Source organism: Aethalodelphis obliquidens, unplaced genomic scaffold, assembly GCF_003676395.1.
Source record: "Aethalodelphis obliquidens isolate GAN/ISIS:26980383/991018 unplaced genomic scaffold, ASM367639v1 scaffold26, whole genome shotgun sequence".
NCBI classification, from domain to species: Eukaryota; Metazoa; Chordata; class Mammalia; order Artiodactyla; family Delphinidae; genus Aethalodelphis; species Aethalodelphis obliquidens.
In genome coordinates this window covers 24,056,768-24,080,927 of record NW_020837970.1, presented here as the reverse complement: position 1 = coordinate 24,080,927, position 24,160 = coordinate 24,056,768, and the positions used below count along the sequence as shown (strand labels likewise).

Here is a 24,160-nt window from a genome sequence, read left to right as displayed (position 1 = left end):
GGTTCCTTAAAAAACTAAAAATAGAATTACCGTATGACCCAGCAATCCCACGACTGGGCATATACTCTGAGAAAACCATAATTCAAAAAGACACGTGCACCCCAATGTTCATTGCAGCACTGTTTACAATAGCCAGGTCATGGAAGCAACCTAAATGCCCATCGACAGATGAATGGATAAAGAAGTTGGCACATGTTTATACTACGGAATATTACTCAGCCATAAAAAGGAACGAAATTGAGTCATTTGTTGAGACATGGATGGATCTAGAGACTGTCATACAGAGTGAAGTAAGTCAGAAAGAGAAAAAGAAATATATATTAATGCATGTATGTGGAGCCTAGAAGAATGGTACAGATGAACTGGTTTGCAGGGCAGAAGTTGAGACACAGATGTAGAGAACAAACGTATGGACATCAAGGGGGGAAAGCAGTTGGTGGGGGGGGTGTGATGAACTGGGTGATTGGGACTGACATGTATACACTGATGTGTATAAAACAGATGATTAATAAGAACCTGCTGTATAAAAAAATAAATATAATAAAATTCAAAAATTTAAAAAAAAAAGGATTCTTTCTCTAGAATGATGATCACAGCAAGTTAAGACTCTATGAGGTGCCGGGTGCCCTGTGAGGACTTTACATGGAATACCTCTTTTAACCCTTACAAGACCCTATGAGGTAAGCGCCATTTCACAGATGAACACTGAGGCAGAGAGGTGAACCAGCCTGCCCAAGGTCAGAGGTCATGAGTGGCAAAGCTGGGTTTGAACCCAGCCAGGTCTGACTCCAGAGTCCATGCTCAGTCTAAACCGCCACCCCATACTGGGACACATCCCCTTCCTCATTGATGTTTGTTACAGTTGTGGTTCTGCTTTTTTGTTTTTGTGCTTTATAAACTAAACTCTGAGCTCCAGGAGGACAGAGACCGTATACTTTGTGTGGAGTACAAAGCCCAGCACACGGCTGACTGACTGAATGAATGAAAGAGTCCCAAGGAGGAAAAGCTGCACGCATGAAGATATTCATGAAATGACAAATCACAGGAAAGAAGACAGAGGCTGATTAAGTAAATGATGACAGAGTCAAAAGATGGACAATCTGGAATCATTAACGATAGCAATACAGAAAGTACCTGGCTGAAAGAAACAAAAGTCTACCTACTCCAGGAAATAGAAGAATTATGTAAACATGGAAAAGGCCTGGAAGGAAGTGTGGGGAAAATATTTAAATCACTAGGGTGGTAAAATCCTAAGACCAATAGGTGCTCCTGCCTCAAAATACTACAGGAACAGAAAGTGACCACATATGAGACCAAAACAGAAATGTTTCTAAAAAGCAGAAATCTTTACAGGCACATACACTGACTATAAAGCAAGACACTGAATAGTAACAGTAACAACAACAAAAAAGATACCTACCTTCCCCCCACCAAAACACACACACAATTTTTTTTTCCCCACCTAGACATTTTAAATTTGGGGTCAAACGAAGAAATCAATATAGAAACCATGCGGTATCTAAAAGTGAAGGACAATGAGATTCTTCACTCCAATTCTCCCAGTGCCACCGCAGAGGAGACACGAATGTGACTGTCTCCTGCATGGCACAGGGGATGCCCTGGCAATATCCGGCCCAGGCAGAGCAATGTCATAAACGTGAGGTCACCAAGCCGGGCAGGACTCACTCAGAGGAACAGGTCACAGGGAAGTCCCCTGACAACCTTTCTGCCTCTCCATAAGCTATGCCACCACTTAACCTCACTCTTGTGGAATTCTGGAGCCACAGACTTTATAAATTAAGCTGAGAAATGTTGGAGAAAAAAAAAAAATGTCACCCACTACCCCACAAAAAGAAAAGGTCGAGAAGTCTAGCTGTGATCAGCTCCGTCAGTCGTCTCCAAAAGGAGCTGTGTGGAGCCACAACAACAGAGCCACACACTCCCCTCCACACCCTGGCTCGGCTCCCCGGGAAAACATGCTCCCCACGCGTCCCCCACTGCCGAGCACTGGGACCTGGAAACCGAACGCCCTGGTGTCATTCTCCAAACACTATAAAGACAGACGTGCTCGCAAAATATAAAATTCAGTTGACCTTAAATAAGTGGTCTTAAAACGTGTATCACTGATGGGATGTATATTTAGGGTCAGTACACTCTAGGTTGCATATATAAACAAAACCAACTTTTACAGGCAACACTAACCAGGACCTTTTTTTTTTTAAACACGGCTATTTTTGTAGTAGATATAATTATAAAGTAACGAGATTGAGGGTTTTGGTGGTGTTTTTGCCCTTTTGGTCCTTCTCACCAATAAATCCTTCTGGCCTCATGTATCTACTGGGTGCTGTCACTGAGAAGTTGTCACCATGGGAGACCACATACATATTCCGACAAAGCTGCCATTATTCCAGTGTTTTAATTTCCATTTTGGAATTATCTTTAAGGCTCAGGCATGTCCATCAGGCATGCAGTCTACTGACACTGCGTGACAGGTACTACTAGTCAGGAAGCAGGCTCAGTAACAACCTCAAAAGTGGCAAACCTTTGCCCTTCAAGGATAAGCTGCATTTGGGGGGCAAAACATCCTCGGTGCCACATTATTTGCAAAAAGTGGGTAGCCAGGTGAGGAAGACTTTGTGGCCAGGTGGGACCGATAGCTGCAGAACTATGTGGGGTCAGCTGGGGTCTGGGCTACACCCAATGCCTCATGTCCTAGGAGACACTTCTCCACCTGAAACTTCTCCAAATTGAGAACTGGTGGCAGCAAAACTTTTGGGACCCTCGCTGTGGCCTGACTGACAGTGGCCCAAGGCCATTCAGCTCTCCCCTCCTCGGGACCAGCACACTTCTCTGCGGGCACAGAGTCAGACTGCCCATGCCCCCAGTAACGCTCTTCCTACCTCATCAGCTGGCCACCACCCCAGGTATGATGGGGACAGTCACCTCCCTTTAGGAACCAGCCTCCCATCCCCAGGGCCACTGGGACACTGGGAAGAGAGCTCTGCCCTCCCTTCTGAGTGTCAGGACCCTCCTGCCTTAGGCATGGGGGGCACTGACTCTGGGCAGGCCCTCTTCCCCGGCGTGCTTGGGAGCCAGGGTCTGCTTTCCCACCTGACCCCACACTAGCTGTTGGGAACAGTGTTCCCTCACCTGGCCTCCACTATGTCCTGAGGCGGGCTATGCAAATAATGGTGTGTGCATCCACACACAGAGGGGGCAAGAAACAGCCTCTGTAGGTTACGTGGAATAATGAAGTTCTAAGGGTGTATAAACAGAAAGAGAAGTTTCAGCTGCCTGAAAGCAAGGGAGGGGAAAGATCTGAAACTGTTCTGAGCTATGGCGACACTGACGGGCTGAGACTTTCATTTTCCAAGGAAGCTTCTTAGAAACCTAGTAATTATCTGACTGGAAGTCCTGTGACACTTGTTTTTTTTAAAAAAAAGGCACAGCTGCTCTGCTGTCATGCCAAATTAGCTCACTGAGGCTAGCAGCTCTAGAGTGACATCAACAGACAGGCTGTTAGTGGGTTTTGGATTTCTTGTCCCAATAACAGGGGCCCACGCCCTGCTCTTACTTTCAGTCGGTCCAGTTCCAGCTGGTCCCTGGCTGTGGGGAGGGCCACAGGAGAGCTGGGCATGGAGGTGGGAGAGGATGCGCTGCCCTCGCACTCGCTGAGCTGCCGGGAGAGCTTCATGATGACCTCGTCCTTGGCCTGGATGGTCTCCATCAGCATCCCCAGCTGCTCACTGAGCTCGCCCACCTTGTTCTTCAGCGTCCTCACTTCCTGCTGAAGACTCTCTTTCTCCTGGTTGAACCTCTCCAGCTGGCTAGTAAGGCCCAGAATCTGGTCGTCCTTCTGGTGCAGAAGCCCCAGCGTGTCCTGCGGGACCCCCTCACAGAGGCGGCTGCTCGTGAAGTACTTGTCGTACTGGGAGGACCGCACCGTCTGCTGCAGGAGCCGCACGAGCTCCTGGGAGCCAGGGGAGGATGGAGTGGGGAGCAGGGGCGGGAGAAAAAGCAGAAATCATGGCAACTCTGCATGGAGCAACCATTGGTATTTGAGCAAATGCAGAAACTTTACTGGAAATATTTTAATAACCAACTTCCTCTCGAAGGATCTCAAAAATAGAGAAGGAAAAATATTTATTCCATAAAGGCTGTCTGTAGAGAACAATAATAGGAAACAGGAAATAGTGGACAGGCAGACTGCAATTAGCAATGGCTCCCAGTAAATGTTCATCCGTATTAAAAAATCTGAGGTCTAAATTCACTGACCTGCTGAGGAATTAAGTATAATTAGGTGTGATCAGCTCAAAAGGAAGCTGCTGTTTTAACAGGATGTGGAAACTCATTTAACAACTGTTCATGGGCCTTGGGCTGAAGCTATGCTCAGAGAGATTTGACGTCAGGGCAGGCGTGGGCAAGGTGCAAACAACACCCTCCCCGACCCACTCTGAGGGGTCTTCACTCTCGTCGGAACTTCAAATGTCTATGAAAAAATGACCAAGCAGAACAGCAGTGCCTAGGTCAGTGGCCGTGGCAACATACAACTCTTAGGGGAAAAGCACCTTCTGGGAAATAATGGAGTCAGAGAAACGTGAAAGCCGGGTTTTGCTCCTCTGGTCCCTGGCCTGCTGATGTGAGATGAGATAGAAATGTGAGGAAGAAGAATTACCTTCTGACTGCATAAGTCTTTCCTTAACCTTTCCAGCTCTTCCTGCTGGTTCTGGACCTGCAGCTGCATCTCGGAGGCCAACTTGCTGGTGCTACCACTGCCCGACGGCCCCTCGGCTGAAGGGTCACCACTACTGTGGCGATTTTTATACGATCCAATCATGTCTTTCAAAGGGCGTTTTCCTTTGTAGGGAATACGTCCAAAATCAAAGGGAAATCCTGAGCCAGTTACTCCTACATAAAAACAAAACTTGTTTAAGTTCAGGTCAAATTTTCCTTTCGGAAATTCCAGTAAAATACATTAACATTCCATCCATCGTCCTCTAAGGAGTTCTGCGTGCGTCACTCTCTGCTCCTACCTCATTCTTGACAATAACCAAGCTGAAAATCAAAGATGATCTTTCATGTGATCACTTTTAAAGAAAACTTTCTCTATTTGCTCAATTTTTGCATTAAGACAGATGAAAAAAAGTCAGACTATACATTAGTACTAATGAGGAATTTATGACAAAACTATACTAAACGCTCTCAAGATTCTTTTGTAATGTTAAGTTTATTTTCCAAAAGATCAGTTCTAAGCCATGTGTTCATATCACTATTTTCTTATTTCAGTTACTTTGAGGACCAAAGAAAACAGAGACACAGACCAGGGAAGAACATGGTTGCTCCAAGTTCCTACAGCAACCTGAACACAAGGTGTCCCTTCCGCCGGGCACCTTAGTAAGGACAGGGCCTGCATCTACAAAGTTAGAGGGCAGGCCTTAAGAGATACACTAGGGATCCCCAGCTGCTTATTTTTAGCTAATCTGTCCTTACTAAAAAAACAAACCAAAAAAACACCAAGTTTATGTTTTCTTAATTGTAAACACATTTTATTCTCTTCCTTAAAAATGAGTATTTAAAAATATTGAGGGATCCAAATAAATTTTAGAATAAATGGATTCAAATATATATTAAAAATATAAAGAGGAGAGTACAAACTATATAGATTCCATTTATATAACTTTAGAAAACAGGCAAAACAAATCTATGATGTTAGGAGTCAGGACAGTGGTTTCGGGGGCGGGGATGGGAGGTGATGTAGTGACTGGAAGGGGTTTGGGGATAGAGGCTGTGACTCCTGGTACTGTCCTGTTTCTTCAAGTAAGTGCTGGCTACATGGATATGCTCACTTTGTGAAAATCTATTGAGCTACACATTTCTGACTGGGGGACTTTTCTGTGTGTATGAAGATTAGCTTACTTCCCATGAATGACATGGACAAGAAGCTGGCAGGCTGATTCTTGGAGCCATTACAGGAAATATCCATGAATCATCAAGATAAAAGTCCAGAGACATCCTTGTCCCTCCGTGTCTTCCACACAGGCTCCCTCTCAAAGGGATCAGGGGCTGGGCAGAGGCTGAGAAGGCTGCTCCCAGACAAGAAGCTGCTGTCCAGGGGTGCTGGGAGTTTCTTGCCCCACCCGAGTCACTGAGCCTTACTGATTCTTCCTTCCCAATCTTGCTAGCATTCACCCTTCCATTTCATTCTTAGAGTCCTATGGGGAAGTCAGAGCCAACAATGTTTACCTTCAACAATCCAAATCCCCAACACAAATCCCTGTTCCTCAGAAGGCCTTCCCAGTTGACAATGAGCCCCTCTCCTGGGTGCCCCGCGGGCTGTGCCACATGCTGGGTCACGAGGCACGTGACCCACATCTTCACCACGTCACACCGGACCTTAGGGTTCCATGCTACCATCCTGGGGATCACAAGTAAACTCCCCACCAAAGCAAGTCATGTGGTCCTTTCCCAGGGGACAGAAAAACGTATTACCTTCAGTAAATATGTGCTCTCAGTAAAGACTTTCTAAAATCCTGCCTCCTCATCCTGCCAGCTCGTGCCAGAAGGAGGCATAAGGCAGAATTTCAAAATTATTTATTGTTATTTTACATTTAAAACATCAATGTTCCCTCAATGGATCAGTGGATGTAGGATCATGAAGGGCTGCTTAACGCATTAGGCAAAATGCCAATGCAGAGATGTATGAACGGGTCAGGCTGACACCCTAAATCCTGATTGACCTTAATATCACAAAAAGAGGGAAAACCAGATACGATGTGGTTCCACATGTGATGCAACAAGAAATACACAGCATCCCTAGCCCCCACCCCACCCCAAAATATTCTTGTCATAATTAAAAGTCAACCCTGAATCTGGGCAGGCCTCTACTCTAGCGACAAGTGTATAGGAAATACAGGGATGGAGAAGCATATTCTGTGACCCCGCAAAAATATAATTAACAAAATCCAGAATGTGGGCAATTCCTTGACAGGTAGACCCTGTTTCTTCAACAGGCGTGGCAAGGGAAACGGAAGACAAAAAACAAACAGAGAGCTGTTCAGACTGAAAGAGACCCAAGAAGACACACAACTAAACACACTTGGGGGCCTGTTAGCCCCTCATTTGCTCATGCCAACTGCAAGCAGACATTTATGGAACAACTGGGGAAGTAGACAAGAAGGATTTACTGTAAGTGTTTAGGTATAACGATGAAGCTGTGGTTCTTTTGAAGAGTCATCTCTTGGAGATACATACTAAAATGTTTGCAGATGCAAAGGATTAATATCTAGAACTTCCTTTAAAATAACCCAGCTGGTGGTGGGTGCCAGGAGGGGCAGGAGCCCAGAGGAGATACAGAGGAAAAAAGAGAGGCCATAAGTTCAAAACTGTGGAATGTGACACTAGAGCTTCTACTTGTGTGTGCATTAACAAATTTCTATAAATAAAAAGTTTTAGTTTTTTTTTAAATCAGTATTTCTGTAAAGAGCACCATGACTTCCAGATCTTCTATCTCCTGAAAAAGTTGCAGAACCACAGGATTGGACAGTTTTTTATTTCTTGTGACATCTCATTTTCAAGCCTTTAGGTTTTATTTCCCACAAAGAGAACACAACTCCCGTTGGGTCTCATGCTCCCAGTGATACCTGCTACCAAAGGGTCTCCCACATCACCAGTGGTTAACAGATGGCAGCGGAGAGAATGAAAGACAGCAGGAACCACATCCATACCTTTGTTTCCTTCAGGGATCTGCTTCTTCCTTTCTTCCTGCACCATGGACTCCTCCAGGTCCTTAGGGCTTGGCTCTAAAAGCTCCCACTCTTCATTGGTGTAAAACACACTCCTCCGACTGTCATTATGCCCTCTCCCAGGACGAAAAGAAGACATTGAATTTCTATTGGGAAAAATGAAATGTTTTTTTTTTTAAATGGTAAAGCAAAACATAATGTCACATACATACGCTTGGCAAAAACTAAAATCTGATAATAGCAAATGTTGGTGAGGATATGGAGAAATGAGAATTCTCTTACACTGCTGGTGGGAGTATAAATTGGAACTATTGCCATGGAGAACAATTCAGCAACATACAGATAAGTTGAAGAAGTTTTTGCCCTAAGACCCAGCGACCCAGCATTTCTTAGATTCTTCAACATGTGCACAAGGAGACACAAACAAGAACATCCACTGCAGCACTAGTCATATTAGCAAAAAACCCCAACAACCTAAACATCTATTGACAAGAGAACAGATAAATAAACTGTAGCATATTCGTACGATCAAATACTATACATCACTTAAAGTGAATTCATTCATTCAACAAATATTAATTAAGTGCCTACAATGTGCCAGGCACTGTTCTAAATGTTTGGGATATGCTAGCGAACAAATATTCCTGTCCTTCTGGAATGTACATTCTATCTAAAGCTACGTGGATCATATGGACAAATATTTTTTCAATGCTGAATAAGAAAAGAAAGAAAATTGAAGAATGACATGTACAACATGATATTTGTTTAAATCTTCACGATAATACTATTAATAGATATCATTTATAGATACACACATATGTAGTAAAACTTAAAAATCCACACAAGAATGATAATTATCAAATACAGAACATGGTTACTCCTGTGAAGGGCAAGAAAAGAATGGGATCATGGAGACAAGAAAGGATTTGAACCATATCTGTAATGTTTTACTTTGTGTTTTAAAAAGCACAGCAGAAATTTGACAAAATTGTATACTTTAGCAGCGGTTACCCAGGTAATCAGTTTACTATACTTTACACTTGCCAGTGTGCTAAAATTATTTCATTAAAACTTTTATAAACTAGGCTGGGATTTCTACTTCCAATGAAGATGGACTAGGAGGGCCTGGATTTACAGCCATCTGAAACAACTGAAAAACTGAACAAAATACAGGAAACAATGACTTTCAGATATTGGACATCAGGCTACACCGGGCAGTGATCCCTGAGAGGTGGAAAACAAACGAGGTAAGCCCCACCCCTGCCCAAGCTTACTGCCTAGACACTTTCCAGGCCATGGTGCAGGCAGGGGGAACCCAGGTGGAGCTCTCCCATGAACTGATAAGACAGCTGGGAATCCCAAGGCAGGTGGAGTTCACAGCGCACGGTACTGGAGAGAAGAGAGCTGTATGGAGGGCTGCAGAAACATCAGAGGGTTCCCAAGTCTCCAGATGAGTACTGTTAGGCTTGTGTGTAAGAAAGCTATCCAAGAATGGGGAAAGAACCATCCCTCTGCTCACACAATCGTGTCTAGTCCCACCGGCCAGAGTGGAAAACCTCACACGTCATGGAGTATGGTAGACTGGTACTTGGAAAACGGTTACTGACATTATCCCTAGACTAAAGCCTGCTCTCATACTACCTAAAAAAGCTTAAAAGTGAACTTCAAAAGTATCAAACTGTTTCTGAGTAATTAAACTACATTCCAGAGCAAAGCTTAAGAATATATATGTACATGAACACACACAAAAATCTAGCACCCAGAAAGGTAAAACTCATAATATCGGGCATGCAATAAAAAATTATCAGGCATGCAAAGAAGTAAGAAAATACAACTCATTCTAAGGAGAAAAATCACTAAACAGAAACAGACTCAGAAATGACAAATAATAAAATTAGTAGACAAGGGTTTTAAAAGTTACTGTAACTGTTTCCCCATGTTTGAGAAGCTAGAAGACTGAACATGTTAAATAGAGATATGGAAGATGTGAGACAAAGATCCCAATCAAAACTTCTAGAGATAGAGGAAAACACAGGCAGAACATTCTTTGACATAAATCACAGCAATATTTTTTTAGATCCATCTCCTAGAGTAATGGAAACAAAAGCAAAAATAAACAAATGGAACCTAATTAAACTTAAAAGCTTTTACACAGCAAAGGAAACCAGAAACGAAATGAAAAGACAACTTACAGAATGGGAGAAAATATTTGCAAACGACACAACCAACAAAAGATTAACTTCCAAAATATACAAACAGTTTACACAGCTCAATATTTAAAAACAAAAAAACAAAAAAACCCCAACACAAGCAAAAGAATGGGCAGAAGACCTAAATAAGACATTTCTCCAAAGAAGATATACAGATGGCCAACAGGCACGTGAAAAGATGCTCAACATTGCTAATTATTAGAGCAAGGCAAATCAAAACTACAATGAGGTATCACCTCACACCAGTCAGAATGGCCATTGACAAAAAGTCTACAAACAATAAATGCTAGAGAGGGTGTGGAGAAAAGGGAACCCTCTTGCATTGCTGATGGGAATCTAAATTGGGGAACAGTATGCAGGTTCCTTCAAAGACTAAAAATAGAGTTACCATATGATCCAGCAATCCCCCTCCTGGGCATATATCCAGAAAAGACGAAAACTCTAATTTGAAAAGATACATGCACCTCAATGTTCACTGCAGCACTATTTACAATAGCCAAGACATGGAAGCAACCTAAATGCCTGTCGACAGATGAATGGTTAAAGAAGAGGTGGTACATATATACAATGGAATATTACTCAGCCATAAAAAAGAATGAAACACTGCCATTTGCAGCAACATGTTTGGACCTAGAGATTATCATACTAACTGAAGTAAGTCAGGCAGAGAAAGACAAATATCATATGATATCATTTATATGTGGAATTGAAGAAACTGACACAAATGAACTTACCTATGAAATAGAAACAGACTCACAGACATAGAAAGCAAACTTATGGTAAGCAAATTTATGGTTACAAAGGGGGAAGGGGATGGGGAGGGCTAAATTAGGAGTTTGGAATTAACATATACACACTACTATTATAAAATTAACAACAAGGACCTACTGTATAGCACAGGGAACTATATTCAATATCTTGTAATAACCTATAATAGAAAAGAATCTGAAAAAGAATATATAACTGAATCACTCTGCTGTATACCTGAAACTAACATAACATTGTAAATCAACTATACTTCAATTAAAAATAACCTAGGGGGCTTCCCTGGTGGCACAGTGGTTGAGAGTCCACCTGCCAATGCAGGGGACACGGGTTCGTGCCCCGGTCCAGGAAGATCCCACATGCCGCGGAGCGGCTGGGCCCGTGAGCCATGGCCGCTGAGCCTGCGCGTCCGGAGACTGTGCTCCGCAACGGGAGAGGCCACAGCAGTGAGAGGCCCGTGTATCGCAAAAAAATAAATAAAAAATAAAAAAATAACCTAGGGATAAAACTACAATGTCTATGATGAAAATACACTAGATGGGATTAATAGCAGATGAGATACTGCAGAAGGAAAGATTGGTGAACTTGATGACAGTGCAATAGAAACTATCCAAAATAAAACAGAGAGAAGAAAGACGAAGGAAGAATCAACGAGCCATGCGGTAATGTTAAGCATGTAATAATGTCAACTGATGTTCAACAAGGGTACCAAGAAATTCAATGGGGAAAAGATAGTCTTTTCAAAAAGTGGTACTACATCTGGTTATCTGTATGGGAAAAAATGAACTTCAACCCTTACTTCACATAACACATAAAAATTAACTTAAAATATATAAATGAGTAAGAATTAAAACCATTAAGCTTCTGGAAGAAAACAGGGAAGAAAATATTTGTGACGTTGGGTTAAGCAAAGATTTCCTACACAGAACACAAAAAGCACAATCTGTAACAGATTAAAATGATAAAAGAACTTTATCAAGATTTAAAAGTTCTTCTTGGAAAAATATTTGCAAAACCTATATCTGACAAAAGGCTTGTATTCAGAAAATATAAAGAACTCTTACAACTCAATAATAAGAGAATAAACAATTCAATTTAAAAGTGGGTGAAGGACTTGAATAGTCATTTCTCCAAAGATATACAGATGGCCAACAAGTACATGAAAAGATACTCAATGTTATTAATTATCAGGGAAATGCAACTTAAAATCAAAATGAACCACACCCACCACAATGGCTAACGTTAAAAACACCAGCAAGTGTCCAAGTGTACCAAGTGTCAGGAAGGATGTGGAGCAACTGCAACAGTCATGTACTGCTAATGGGAACACAGAATGGGGCAGCCACCTGGAGGACAGTAGGGCAGTATGTTATCAAGTTGAATATACACGTAACTAAACAGCTCAGCGATCCCAATCCCACATATTTACCCAAAAGAAATGAAAACATGTCTACATGTAGGACTTGGATGTGAATACTCAGAGCAAGCATTATTCATAACAGCCATGAACTGGATATCAACCAAAGATCTGTCACCTGGTGAATGGAAAACCAAACTGTGATATATCCATACTTACTGCATACTATTAAGGAATAAAGAAGGAATGAGATGTGAAAACACTCCACAAAATAAATGAGTCTCAAAAAGATGATGCTAAATGAAAGAAGACATACAAATACAGTATGATTCCATATATATGAAATTCTTAAAAATTTCATGCAAAGGGGCATGAGGGAAACTTGCAGGTGGTGGAAATGCTCTATATCTTGATTATGGAGGTGTTTACATGAATATGTATAACCTCTAAACTCCATCAGCCTGTACACCTAACATAGATAAATTATACTTCAGTAAGGTTATTAAAATAAAGAAACAGGGACTTCCCTGATGGTGCAGTGGATAAGACTCCGCGCTCCCAATGCAGGGAGCCCGGGTTCAATCCCTGGTCAGAGAACTAGATCCTGCATGCATGCCACAACTAAGGAGCCCATGAGCCGCAACTAAGGAGCCCACGTGCTGCAACTAAGGAGCCCATGAGCCGCAACTAAGGAGCCCACATGCTGCAACTAAGACCCAGCACAACCAAATAAACAAGGAAATATTTAAAAATAAAGAAAAACAAATATAGAAGAGGAAGAAATGTGCATCATTTGGAGTTTCCTGAGGTAGATTAAAGGTAGGGGATGAAAAGGTAGCTTCATCTCTAGTGTGAATCAGATGACATTCTCATGTAAAATAGTCATTTTCAGTGTTTTATGTTTTTGAAAGCATGATTTTTTTTGCTTTATTTGAATTTCATTAAAGTGCGTTAAGAATTTAGAAGAATGCAGAGAAATTACCTAAAACATTTATGTTCGCATCACTCTGTTTTAACAAGGAGTCACCAGGAACCTGGCAACTATACCTGCTTATATGTTTACACCTGCTAAAAGTTTTCTTACGGTTTATTTACTAGGACCAAGAGTGAACTGGCAAACAAACAATGTAGAGCTTGTTACATGTACTGTTTATTTCCTAAGTCTCTTCTAGTGGCTGGCAACCGTGCTACACATCTTCCCAGAGAACTGCATAGGGGAATGCTAGTAAAATCCCCACTATAACCCAATGAGCAAAGTTGAAGTAACGGCTGATTTTATAAAAATTACAGAATTGTGGAGAAAGCTATTTCAAAATAGTTGCTCAGGAAAAAAAGAAACTTTCACAAATGCTCCATATACTTTTGCTCATTTCTTTGATACAATTAGCTGGGTACACTGGACCCACTACACTATAAAATTTCAGTTGCCCCACTTATGGCCAGGGTCTCACAGCAGCCTTCACTCACATGTGGCATGTTACTACCACCACCATCGATTTGAGAAGTTAAATTCTCCTTGCCATTTGCCGGAGCCTTCAAAATGTGCTACTCAGCCCTGGTCCTTAAATGGTGGATACAGGAGGGAGGAATGAGAGAACAGGGGAGAACAGAACATGCCTGGGGAGAGAGAACAGCAACTTAAATGACTCAGAACTTCCACACGCCCTCCTTCTCTCCAACATGGTCTTGGCATCCCTGCCTTGTCACGAGGCCCACCTGCACAAATGCCATGCTCTCACCTGTGGCTGAGGGACTGAGCCTCGGTTGCGGGAGTACCACCTGCCAAGCCTTAGGTGATGAAGAAACCAGATCTGGCTCAAAGCAAAAATCTCTTTAAGCTGAAACACTATAGAGCCAATCCCTGCTTTAGATCTTAGTGGTAAAACCGAATTCTGTGACTGTGCAACATGGGGGTCAGTAAAGTATATGCTTCTCAAACCACTCGTCCTATCCGCTCCGGTCAGCAGAGGCCTCTGCACTGACCAGGTGTCCTGCCTGTGCACTAATTAGAATTCACTGCCAGTTTAAACGGGGTTCTGCTGGCTGATGCTCGAGGCCGTTCTCATACAGTGCTTGCCCTTTAAAGAACCCAATGTCATCTGACAAACCTTTGAGAGCAACTTCTGTGTCCTTCCAGGCACGGTGCTAGGTGCCTGCTGTTTTGTTCAATAAACACTCAGCTACTCTGATCTGAAGTGAAAAGCAGGAGACCACCAGGCAGCCAAATGTCACCTTGACAGCTGCAGTGTTCAGGCTGAACTTTTAAAAACAAACACCAGCAACCACATTGTAAATCCTATTTCATTGTAAATACTCCGATGAAAATTTAAAAACAAACAAACCAAATACCAGCAATCTATATAATTAATAAGAAAACCTGTTTCTAGGTTTACATATTTCAGTTCAATTTCTCTACATACAGTTTAAAATGTCCACCTAAAACAGTAATAGTTTTTTCAACATTCATTTCAACTCTGATAATCAGCTAGAGTTTTACAAGTTGACAGAATGGCTGGAAAATGCCCCATTAAATCCTTCAAGAGCTCACAGTTCTACAAACACCCTGCCCAGCCAAGTTTTGGCCTCTGCTACTTCCTTGTACGTGTCAGGAAGACAGGGGCAGAAGGAGAGCAGGCTACCTCCAGGGCAGCCAATCAGCTCCATCCCTCCTAACTACAAGCCCTGCCAAGAGAAACAAAAAGTGGGGGCGGGGGGGCTCTGATTGGCAATAGCTATCCTAATAAAGACGATGCAGTATCTCCTCTCGCACACATCAATTCTTCAGATAGATTCTCACAAGGACATGGAGACGTATGTCAGGGATACCAGGACAATGTTATTTGAAATGATTAAAAAAAGGAGAAATAACCAAAAGGGACTTGCAGATGTGATTATATTAAGATCTTGAGATGGGGAGATGACCCTGCATGATCTGAGAGGGCCCTAAATGTCATCACGAGTGTCCTTATAAGAGAGAGGCAGAGGAAGATATCTCTATAAGAAGGGGAGCAAGTGACGTGGCTGGGGAGGCAGATTAGAGTGATGCGGCCACGGGCCGAGGAATGCTGGCAGCCACCAGGAGCTGGAAGAGGCCAGGGACGCATTCCCATCTGGAGCTTCCAGAAGGAACCAGCCCAGCTGACACCTTGACTTGAGCCCAGTGAGACTGATTTGGACTTCTGGCCTCCAGAACTCTAAAAGAATGAATTTATGTTGTTTTAACCCACCAAGTTTATGGTAATTTGTTACAGCAGCCAGAGCAAATGAACACAACCACTCTCCAATAAGCTACTGCCCTTCGAACCATGGGCTTTGCAAGACTACTTTTTGTTACAGTCCATATTTCAACAGGCATTCAAGTTTGGAGCATTATATCTAAAGTTAAAATATATTTATTGTTGACATAATGGGAAAGAAGTGTCATCGGAAAGGCCCTTTCCAGGGACTTCCCTGGTGGTTCAGTGGGTAAGATTCTGTACTCCCAATGCAGGGGGCTCAGGTTCGATCCCTGGTTGGGGAACTAGATCCCACATGCATGCCACAACTAAGAAGTCCTCATGATGCAACTAAAGATCCCTCATGCCACAACGAAGATCCCGTGTGCCACAACTAAGACCCGGGCAGCCTTAATAAATAAATAAATATTTTTTTAAAAAAAAAGAAAGAAAGGCCCTTTCCAAAATATCCTATACATTTAATGTGGATAATGAGTCCACCTATTCTAAAGAACGCACATCTAATAAAATGTGCACTGCCTCAAAAGAAAAAAAAAGAAAGTAAAACTAATCTCATCACAGAATTTCCAGGCAGGTACAGCTCTATCGGCTTCCTATTGCCCAAAGGACAGACACTACCCCATCCCTTCACCCTGGGCCTCCCGGCCTCTTCAGCAACTGTTTGATCATCACCTCCACCCAGCACCCTAAGCTCCCAGCAACATGAATCTGTGAACTCATGAAACCCTGTTCTGACTTCCACACCTTTGCATAGGTGAGTCTCTGTACTTACCTTTCCCTTTGGCAGGTCCCACTTCATCCTCCACGGCACAGCCTGCCCCCCCCCCAACCTTCTCCCCGACCACCCCCTCAGTGCACCCGGGGAGGCATGACATGCTGGGTTCAGCCCTCAACTGCACCCTACAGTGCCTTATGACAGGACTCCTTACCTGCCTGTCTGTCTCCCCTGAGGACTCTAAGTACCTCAAAGGCAGGGAGGGACTACCTCTTATCCAATGGAGCACCCAGGCCACAGAGGAGGGGGAAGAGGAAGATGCAAAGATGACTGGGGGTGGGGGGGGGGCGCGGAGCCAGGCTACACAACCAGAGGCAGCCTTCCAAGCAGTGCTTCTCAAACTATGGGTGGCAACCCATTAGTGGGCCAGGAGATAGAATTAAAGAGCCATGAAATCCATTTCGAGGGTCATGATGGGAATTTTTTTAATACATTGGAAGAGAAATTAGTACTCGGCTTTACTAGATATATCCGTTAAAATTGCATGAAATTTCTGTTTCAGTTTTGTGTGCTTACAAACAGTATACATTTATGTATGAATGTATATTATTTGCTGTGGATTCCCAGTCAAGAAGGTGAACAACACTTCATTAGAAGGAAACCCCTTCCCAGGAGGCCAAATAGCAGAGACAGCACCCACGGAACTGCAGCCCCTGGCAGGAGGGTGTGGACAGTGCCACCCGCACGTGTGCACAGGGTGAGGACAAACCCCAAGCAGCAGGAACAGAGTGCTTCTGCCCTGGGAAGGGTACTGAGCCCTTCGCTCATCATTCCTTCCTCAAGCAGGCTCCAGACACCCACCACGTGCCAAGTACCATGTGAGGTGCTGGGGACACACCCAGCCAGGACAGACAGCGTCCCTGCCCCCCCATGGAGGCCCCAGCCCCACCAGGGAGGTGGACCACAGACAAGAATGCAAAGAAACAGAATCATTCCAAGTGGTAGTAAGGGCTGTGAAGGAAAAGCAGGGGGGTGGGCGGAACGAGGCTCCCCTGAAGGGTGACCGGGAGTCACCGGGAGGAGAGAGCCCTCCCAGCAAAAGGTCAGCCTGACCAGGGCCTGTAGGGAAGACAGTGCGTTTGAAGAACCGAAAGAGGCCAAGCAGGCCTGAGATAGGGGAGATGAGCCCACTGGCCCTCTAATGCCACGTTCAGCAGCGTAGCCTGCGGCCTAAGGCAATGAGACGCCTCCGTAAAGGCTTGAGCCAGTGGCAAGAACTGATGCGGGTCACTGAGAGTATAGGGCCCCTGCCATAGGTGGGCCCAGGACCGGCAGACGGTACAGGGTGCAGGCAGCTTTCCCTTCCCAGCCCCCAACTCTAAATACAATGGCAGACGTGGGCCAACTACTCTCTCCCTCGGTGGCCCTGAACAAGGCACCCAAGTTCTCTGAGCCTGTTTCCCATGCTGACTAGGATGACCACACATCCCAGCCAGGGTTATAAGCCAAAGTCATCGCTCCTCTCACCACTGCAGCAATTTTCATGGAGCGGTGTCATGCAACCGTGGCCCTTCTGATTCGTGGGCCCCCAGAAGTGTGCGGCCAGTGGAGGTGGAGAGGACTGCTGGGACAGAGCTGCTGAGCATGACCCTTGCTCCCCAAGGAGCTGTCGGAGAGGACTGGGCGCTAATGCAGCAAGGTGCAGGAAGCCCAGCCAACTCCCGCAATCACTGAAACTCTGCCAGCCAGGAAGCCGGTCACCGTCCTTCATGCTTCCCTCTCCAAGAGGCTTGGCTTTGAAACATCAGCGTGGGGCAGCAGCATGGTGACTAAATTCTGTCTTGTATAGACAGAGCTGTGCCTTACAAGGGAAACCACAAATAAGTACCATGTTACAGTTACTGGGCATGAACGACTTCCCCAAATTCACCAACCATCTGCCTGCTTTGGTCTGGGCCGCACCCTCTGCTACAAACTGGGGATGAGCCACCAGGCATGGTCCTAGCCAGCAAAACCAGAACAGTCTCCTGAGAACACCAGCCATGCACACAAGTAACTATACCTGGCCTGAGGGGTCAAGAGGGAAGCAAAAAACAAAGGGTCAGAGCAGGTCAGCAGCTAGCAGAAGACCTATCAGAGGCAAGCCCAGAAGGACAAGCACACCTTCCCAGTCACCCTGGTCTTCACACCCATCCTCCAGAAAGGCACCCTCTACTTTATTTATGGATAATAAAGTAAAGATCCACTTCACTTACTGGCTCAACGGAGACAGGGTAACAACAGTGGCAGCAATACCAACAGGACTGGATCGTGTGACCACTTTTTCCTGAGCACTTACGATGAGTTAGACACTGAGCTAGGCAGTTCTTATTTCTAACCTTAACACACCCACCCACTGGGGAAGGGTATTCACACACACACGCCAATTTACTAATGGAGAATATAAAGCTCAGAGAAGTTAAGTTACTGGCTCAACAGCACACAGCTAATGAGTAGCAGGACTGTGATTCCAAAACCCAGGCTGACTACAAAGAGCACGAGCCACGGCGTGACCCCACTCCTGAGCACAAGTAGAGCTGGACCCTGGGAGCTGCCGGCCACATGTCAGGCATGGCTGAGCACCTGGCAATGGACTCACAGAACCACAGGGCAATGCTCATTGCCATCACATAACCCGCAGCACTGCTGCAGCCTAAGCACACCTCCCACGCCTACCCATCTTGTTCAAACTCTGCACGGCCTCCAGGGCACACACTCCCACTCCCACCCCCACGCATGCACACTCACACGTGGACCAGCCAGAACTGCACGTGAGAGCTTTTACCTGAATTCTTTTATCTGAAGTGATCTGGACTGTTAGTAGATTAATGAAAACGTGGGTCAAAGCAGGAAACCATTTAACAGTAACTGAAAACAAACACATGTACCAATAAAGGCACAAGTCAGTGTGCGCTGGTGTGCCAGCCTCCAGATGTAGGCCAGCCAAGGCTTCTTCTTGAGTCTGAGGTTACTGAACACAGTTCCCTGGTATCTTTTTAGGATAAATCACACCCATAAGACATCATCTAACTTTTCCAAATTTGTTTTGCTTCTTTTTAAAAAGTAGAATGGGGACTTGCAGTTGTGAAACAACCTAAGTATAGAATCTTTACAGGTTTTGAACAATTTTTTTTCTCCTATCTTTCACAACTGTGCCACCCACATCCTGGCAGTGTTTTAATGACTCACCTTTATGAAATTTCCCCCAAGCGTTCAACTTACTTTTCACAGAAAAAACGTTTCATTTTAATATGTTATGGGTTTACTAAGTATTTCACTGAATTATGTAATTACAAGAACAAGTACAACTAGTTAGGAACAAAGCCAGCCAACTATTGGTAAGTTTGCAGGTGGCTGGTGGGAGCAGAGGCACAGGGTGCCCTGCGGTAGCCCATTAGTCTCGTGCGGTCATTGCGGACCACAGCTCTATAGAGGGAATTTAGAAAGTCAGTTAAATAGGGGAGCTGGTGGAATGGAAGCTGGTTAAGAGAGTTTCAACTGTATTGATAAACACAATAAAAGCACAGCAGACAAGCAACCAATTATCCCTCAAGGGGCTTCCCTGGAGGCACAGTGGTTAAGAATCCGCCTGCCAATGCAGGGGACACGGGTTTGAGGCCTGGTCCAGGAAGATCCCACGTGCCACGGAGCAGCTAAGCCCATGCACCACAACTATGGAGCCTGCCCTCTAGAGCCCATGAGCCACAACTACTGAGCCCGTGTGCCACAACTACTGAGCCCACACGTGCCACAACTACTGAGCCCACGCACCTAGAGCCCATGCTCCGCAACAAGAGAAGCCACTGCAATGAGAAGCCCGCTCGCCGCAACTAGAGTAGCCCGTGGGCAACAACGAAGACCCAATGCAGCCAAAGATAAAATAAATTAAATAAATTTTTTAAAAAACTTAAACAAAAAATTATCCCTTAATCCATGACTACACTTTAATTAAAACACCATTTTAAATTTATATAAAATATATGTAATTTTTGAGCCACGAATTTATAATATAGAAATATTGCTTTAATACTTCTGTGGTCATTAAAATCTCTCTACGCACCTAAAGCATCTTATTTAAACCTTCGCTAAGCACGCCGTAAGTAAAAAAAAGAAAAAAACCATAAACACCTAAGATCCATATGCCAATCAGTAAACATCAGGGTTTCTACAGGAAGTGGCCCCCTGGACCTCCGTGGAGAACGGCTTTGCCATGAGCTGTGTCTCCCCCAAAAATGGCAACAACTAGCCCTCATCTAGTACTTAGTGAGTGTCAGCTTAAGTTGTCATCATCATGTTGATCTCCCGAAGTATGTGTGATTATTACCCCCATTTTACAAATGAAACTTAAGTAATTTGCCTGAGTTATCCAGCTTTTAAGTTGTAGATCTGGGAATTGAACTCAGCTGTCTGGCTCTTAATCACTGGGCTACAGTGGGAAGGCACAGCTGACAGAAGATAACTCCAAGTGACCTTTAACCCTGAAAGTGAACAGTCAGTTGTTACAAGCAAAGGTGACACATGCTCACTTTCCTAGGTTGGACACACTCCATAATCAGAAAGCCGCCAGTGTTACAGGTCTGTCTCTGCCCCTTTCCATTATCTAACTTTGAGGGCAGATGAGGCTAGTTAGGCATGAAAATCTGGCAAATCAACAGTTTCCCGAATATGTTCTTACAATGAGAGGTGGAAGGAACACTTGGCTCCAATCGAGGCACCCAAGGTGCCTTTCAGATCTGCCATACACCTGCTATGTGTCTTGAGCAAGTCACTTTACTGATAGGGACTGAGTAAAGGGACAAAGTAGGTGATTAAATAGTTAATTCCACTAAGGGATCGTAAGTAAAGAAAAAAGTATGGGAGACCCCTGTAAGTTAATGATCACTCAAGAAAGCAGACCTCCCTAGCAACAAAGCCAAGCAGGCTTGCTTAGCAACAAAACCATGCAACAAAAGCATGAGACATGTCCCAAAACAATAAAACAATGGTGGAATGAGACCCACATCCTGCCCTGTGATGTCAGTAAGTTAATGACCCCTAGGACATGCTCTGCACACATAAAAAGCAATAATTTGGGAAAGGTGACATTTCAAAGTGAAAGACCCTCATTATACTGAAGTAATTTTTCCATAGCACCGTGACAGTGCTATGGATGGGCCATATAGGGTCAAAAACTCCCCCTCCCAACATGTCGGAGGAGTTAACGATGGAAGACTCAAAGAGTGAGGAAGAAGGTGGTCTTTTCCCCCTCCCCTCTTTTCCTTTGATTATAAAACTGTAGCCCACTAAGTTCTTGGGGAGGCACCCTCTTGCCCACCCGCTTGTAAACCTCACAAGTGTCCTATTCTAATAAACCACTTCTTATCTATCACTTTGCCTCTCACAGTATTCTTCCTGTGCTGAGACATAAAGAACCGGAGCTCCTCAGAGCCCCCCACCAAGATGCATTTCTGTGGTTTCATTACCTCTCTTAAGCCTCAGCTTCTTAACCTGTAAAAGAAAGGGATAAGCTCTTGGTGGCTTTCCAACATTTTTAGGAGCATAGAACCCTTTCTTTAAGGAGAAGTCCAACAGGTTGAAATCAATGAAAGTAGTGCTGCTCCAGTTGCAGGCACCCAGGGAGACAGCCCCACCTTGCCTCCTCCCTCCCACCTTACCTTCGGCACTGGCTGGCAAAGGACTCAATCAGATGACATGGGGCACCCCGAGCAGAAGGACACACCATAAAGGAAGGTCCTGGGTGAGGAGTAAGGTACGGAATGGCCGGAACACAGCAGCTCAGGGAGTGAGAATATGGGGAAACAGTGACCTAAGGAACAAGCCACTTCCTGGATCCATAAGAGAGGGGAGGACACAGGGCCAACTGCTATCCCCAATACTGGAAGGACAGGCCAATATGGGGAGTCGCAGCTTCCTAGAGCAGAGGATCACCTAAGGAACCAATGCCAGGGTAGGAAAACTCACCGTAATTGATGACTTGCTGGAGGCTCAGTACAGACAACGGCGAGTTAAAAACTCCAGAGGTGGGCTTCCCTGGTGGCGCAGTGGTTGGGTGTCCACCTGCCGATGCAGGGGGTGCAGGTTCATGCTCGGGTCTGGGAGGATCCTGTGTGCTGTGGGACGGCTGGGCCCATGGGCCATGGCCACTGAGCCTGCACATCCAGAGCCTGTGCTCCGCAACAGGAGAGGCCGCGGCAGTGAGGGGCCCGCATACCACAAAAAAAAAAAAAAAAAAAAAAAATATAAAAACTCCAGAGGGCCTGTCATAGGGGTCCCCACAGTATTGTGAGAGTTACCTTCAGGAGCTCGACCAGGTTCCCACAGTGAATACCAGAGAAAAATTCCCTCTGACTTCTGGCAGGGAGAGGGGAAAAGGAATAATTTTTTTTTTTTTTTTTTTTGCGGTACGCGGGCCTCTCACCATTGTGGCCTCTCCCATTGCGGAGCACAGGCTCCGGACACGCAGGCTCAGGGGCCATGGCCCATGGGCCCAGCCGCTCCGCGGCACGTGGGATCCTCCCAGACCGGGGCATGAACCCACGTCCCCTGCATCGGCAGGCGGATTCTCAACCACTGCGCCACCAGGGAAGCCCAGGAATAATTTTTAAATACTCCAGAGTACTCTGTTCTTAACAAGGCCTGAACTATTAACCAGAGCCTAACCTGGGTATTATCAGAGCCTAACTGACCTGTGGGAAGGGGAATACACAACTCCAGCCCATTCTAGCCATCCTGCCCCACCTAAGGGAGGAATAAAAACACGGAGAAACACTTGCAAAGTTCAAACTCCAGAGGCACAAGCTCACTAAAAGACTGAGCCCTCATCATAGGACTATACAACACTTCCTCATCTCCCACACCTCATCACCATATTACTAAAAGCCTATTTATAGCAGTTACCTTTTACCTAGAACATCATGTTCAGGTACCAACAAAAAATTACAAGGCATACCAAGAGGCAAAAGCCTCCACAGCGTGAAGAGACAAGCAAGCATCAGAACCAGACATGGCAGGGATGTTGGAAGTATCAGGCGGGAAATTTAAAACATCTATGATTATATGCTCAGGGCCCTGATGGATTAAGTAGACCGCATGCAAGAACAGATGGGCAGTGTAAGCAGAGATGGAAATTCTAAGAAAGAACCAAAAAGACATGCCAGAGACAAAAAAAACACTGCAAAAATAATGAAGGATGCCTTTGACGGGCTTATTAGTAGACTGGACACAGCTGAGGAAAGTATCTCTGAGCATACAGATATCTCAATAGAATCCTCCAAAATTAAAAGGCAAAGAGAACAAAGACTGGGGGGAAAAAAAAGGAGAGAAAAAAGAACAGAATATCTGAGGACTATGGGACAACCACAAAAGGTGTAACATATGCATAAAGGGAATATCAGAAGTAGAAGAAAGAGAGGGGAAAAGAAGAAATATTTGAAACAATAATGATGGAGTATTTCCCCAAATTAACCTCAGACACCAAACCACAGCTCCAGGAAGCTCAGAGAACACCAAGCAGGATAAATGCCAAAAAGGCCATACCTTGGCATACCATTTTCAAATTACAGAAAATCAAAGATAAAAAATTCTGAAAGAAGTCAGAGGAAAAAAACTACCTTACCTATAGAGGAACAAAGATAATTACATCTGACCTCTCCTCAGAAACCATGCAAATAATAGTAGACTGAAATATGTAAAGTGTTGAGAGAAAAAAAATCCCACTAACTTAGAATTCTGTAAACTGTGAAAAGGAGAATAAAAAAAATAAAGACTTTCTCAGACCAAAAAAAAAAAATTGAGGGAATCTGTTGCTAGTAGATTTGCCTTGCAAGAAGTATTAAGTTCTTTAGAGAGAAGAAAAATAATACAGGTCAGAAACTCAGATCTATCATAGAAGATTACTGAGGAAGGAATAAGTGAAAGTAAAACGAAAACTTTTATTTTTCTTATTCTAATTGATCTAATAGGTAACAGTTTGTTCAAAATAATAATATCAACAATGTACGCTTATGTATACATGTTACGTATGGTATACTGATGTACATTTTATATATGTGCAAGCTTATGTTATGCATATATTATGTATGCTTATGTATACATAT

The 24,160-nt window shown here is 44.2% G+C and overlaps 1 protein-coding gene across 5 annotated transcripts in view; it reads right to left on the bottom strand.

Annotated features, from left to right (window-relative positions):
* The window catches only part of TBC1D2B (TBC1 domain family member 2B), an 87,265-nt gene that overhangs the window by 26,998 nt on the left and 36,107 nt on the right, over positions 1 to 24,160 (bottom strand). For all 5 annotated transcript variants that reach the window (XM_027123746.1, XM_027123743.1, XM_027123742.1 and 2 more), the window contains exons 4-6: positions 7,725 to 7,888; positions 4,676 to 4,908; positions 3,575 to 3,970 (exon numbers count right to left, since the gene is read on the bottom strand). In XM_027123746.1, coding sequence (XP_026979547.1) covers positions 3,575 to 3,970; positions 4,676 to 4,908; positions 7,725 to 7,888 — 793 coding nt within the window. The remainder of the gene's footprint in view (positions 1 to 3,574; positions 3,971 to 4,675; positions 4,909 to 7,724; positions 7,889 to 24,160) is intronic.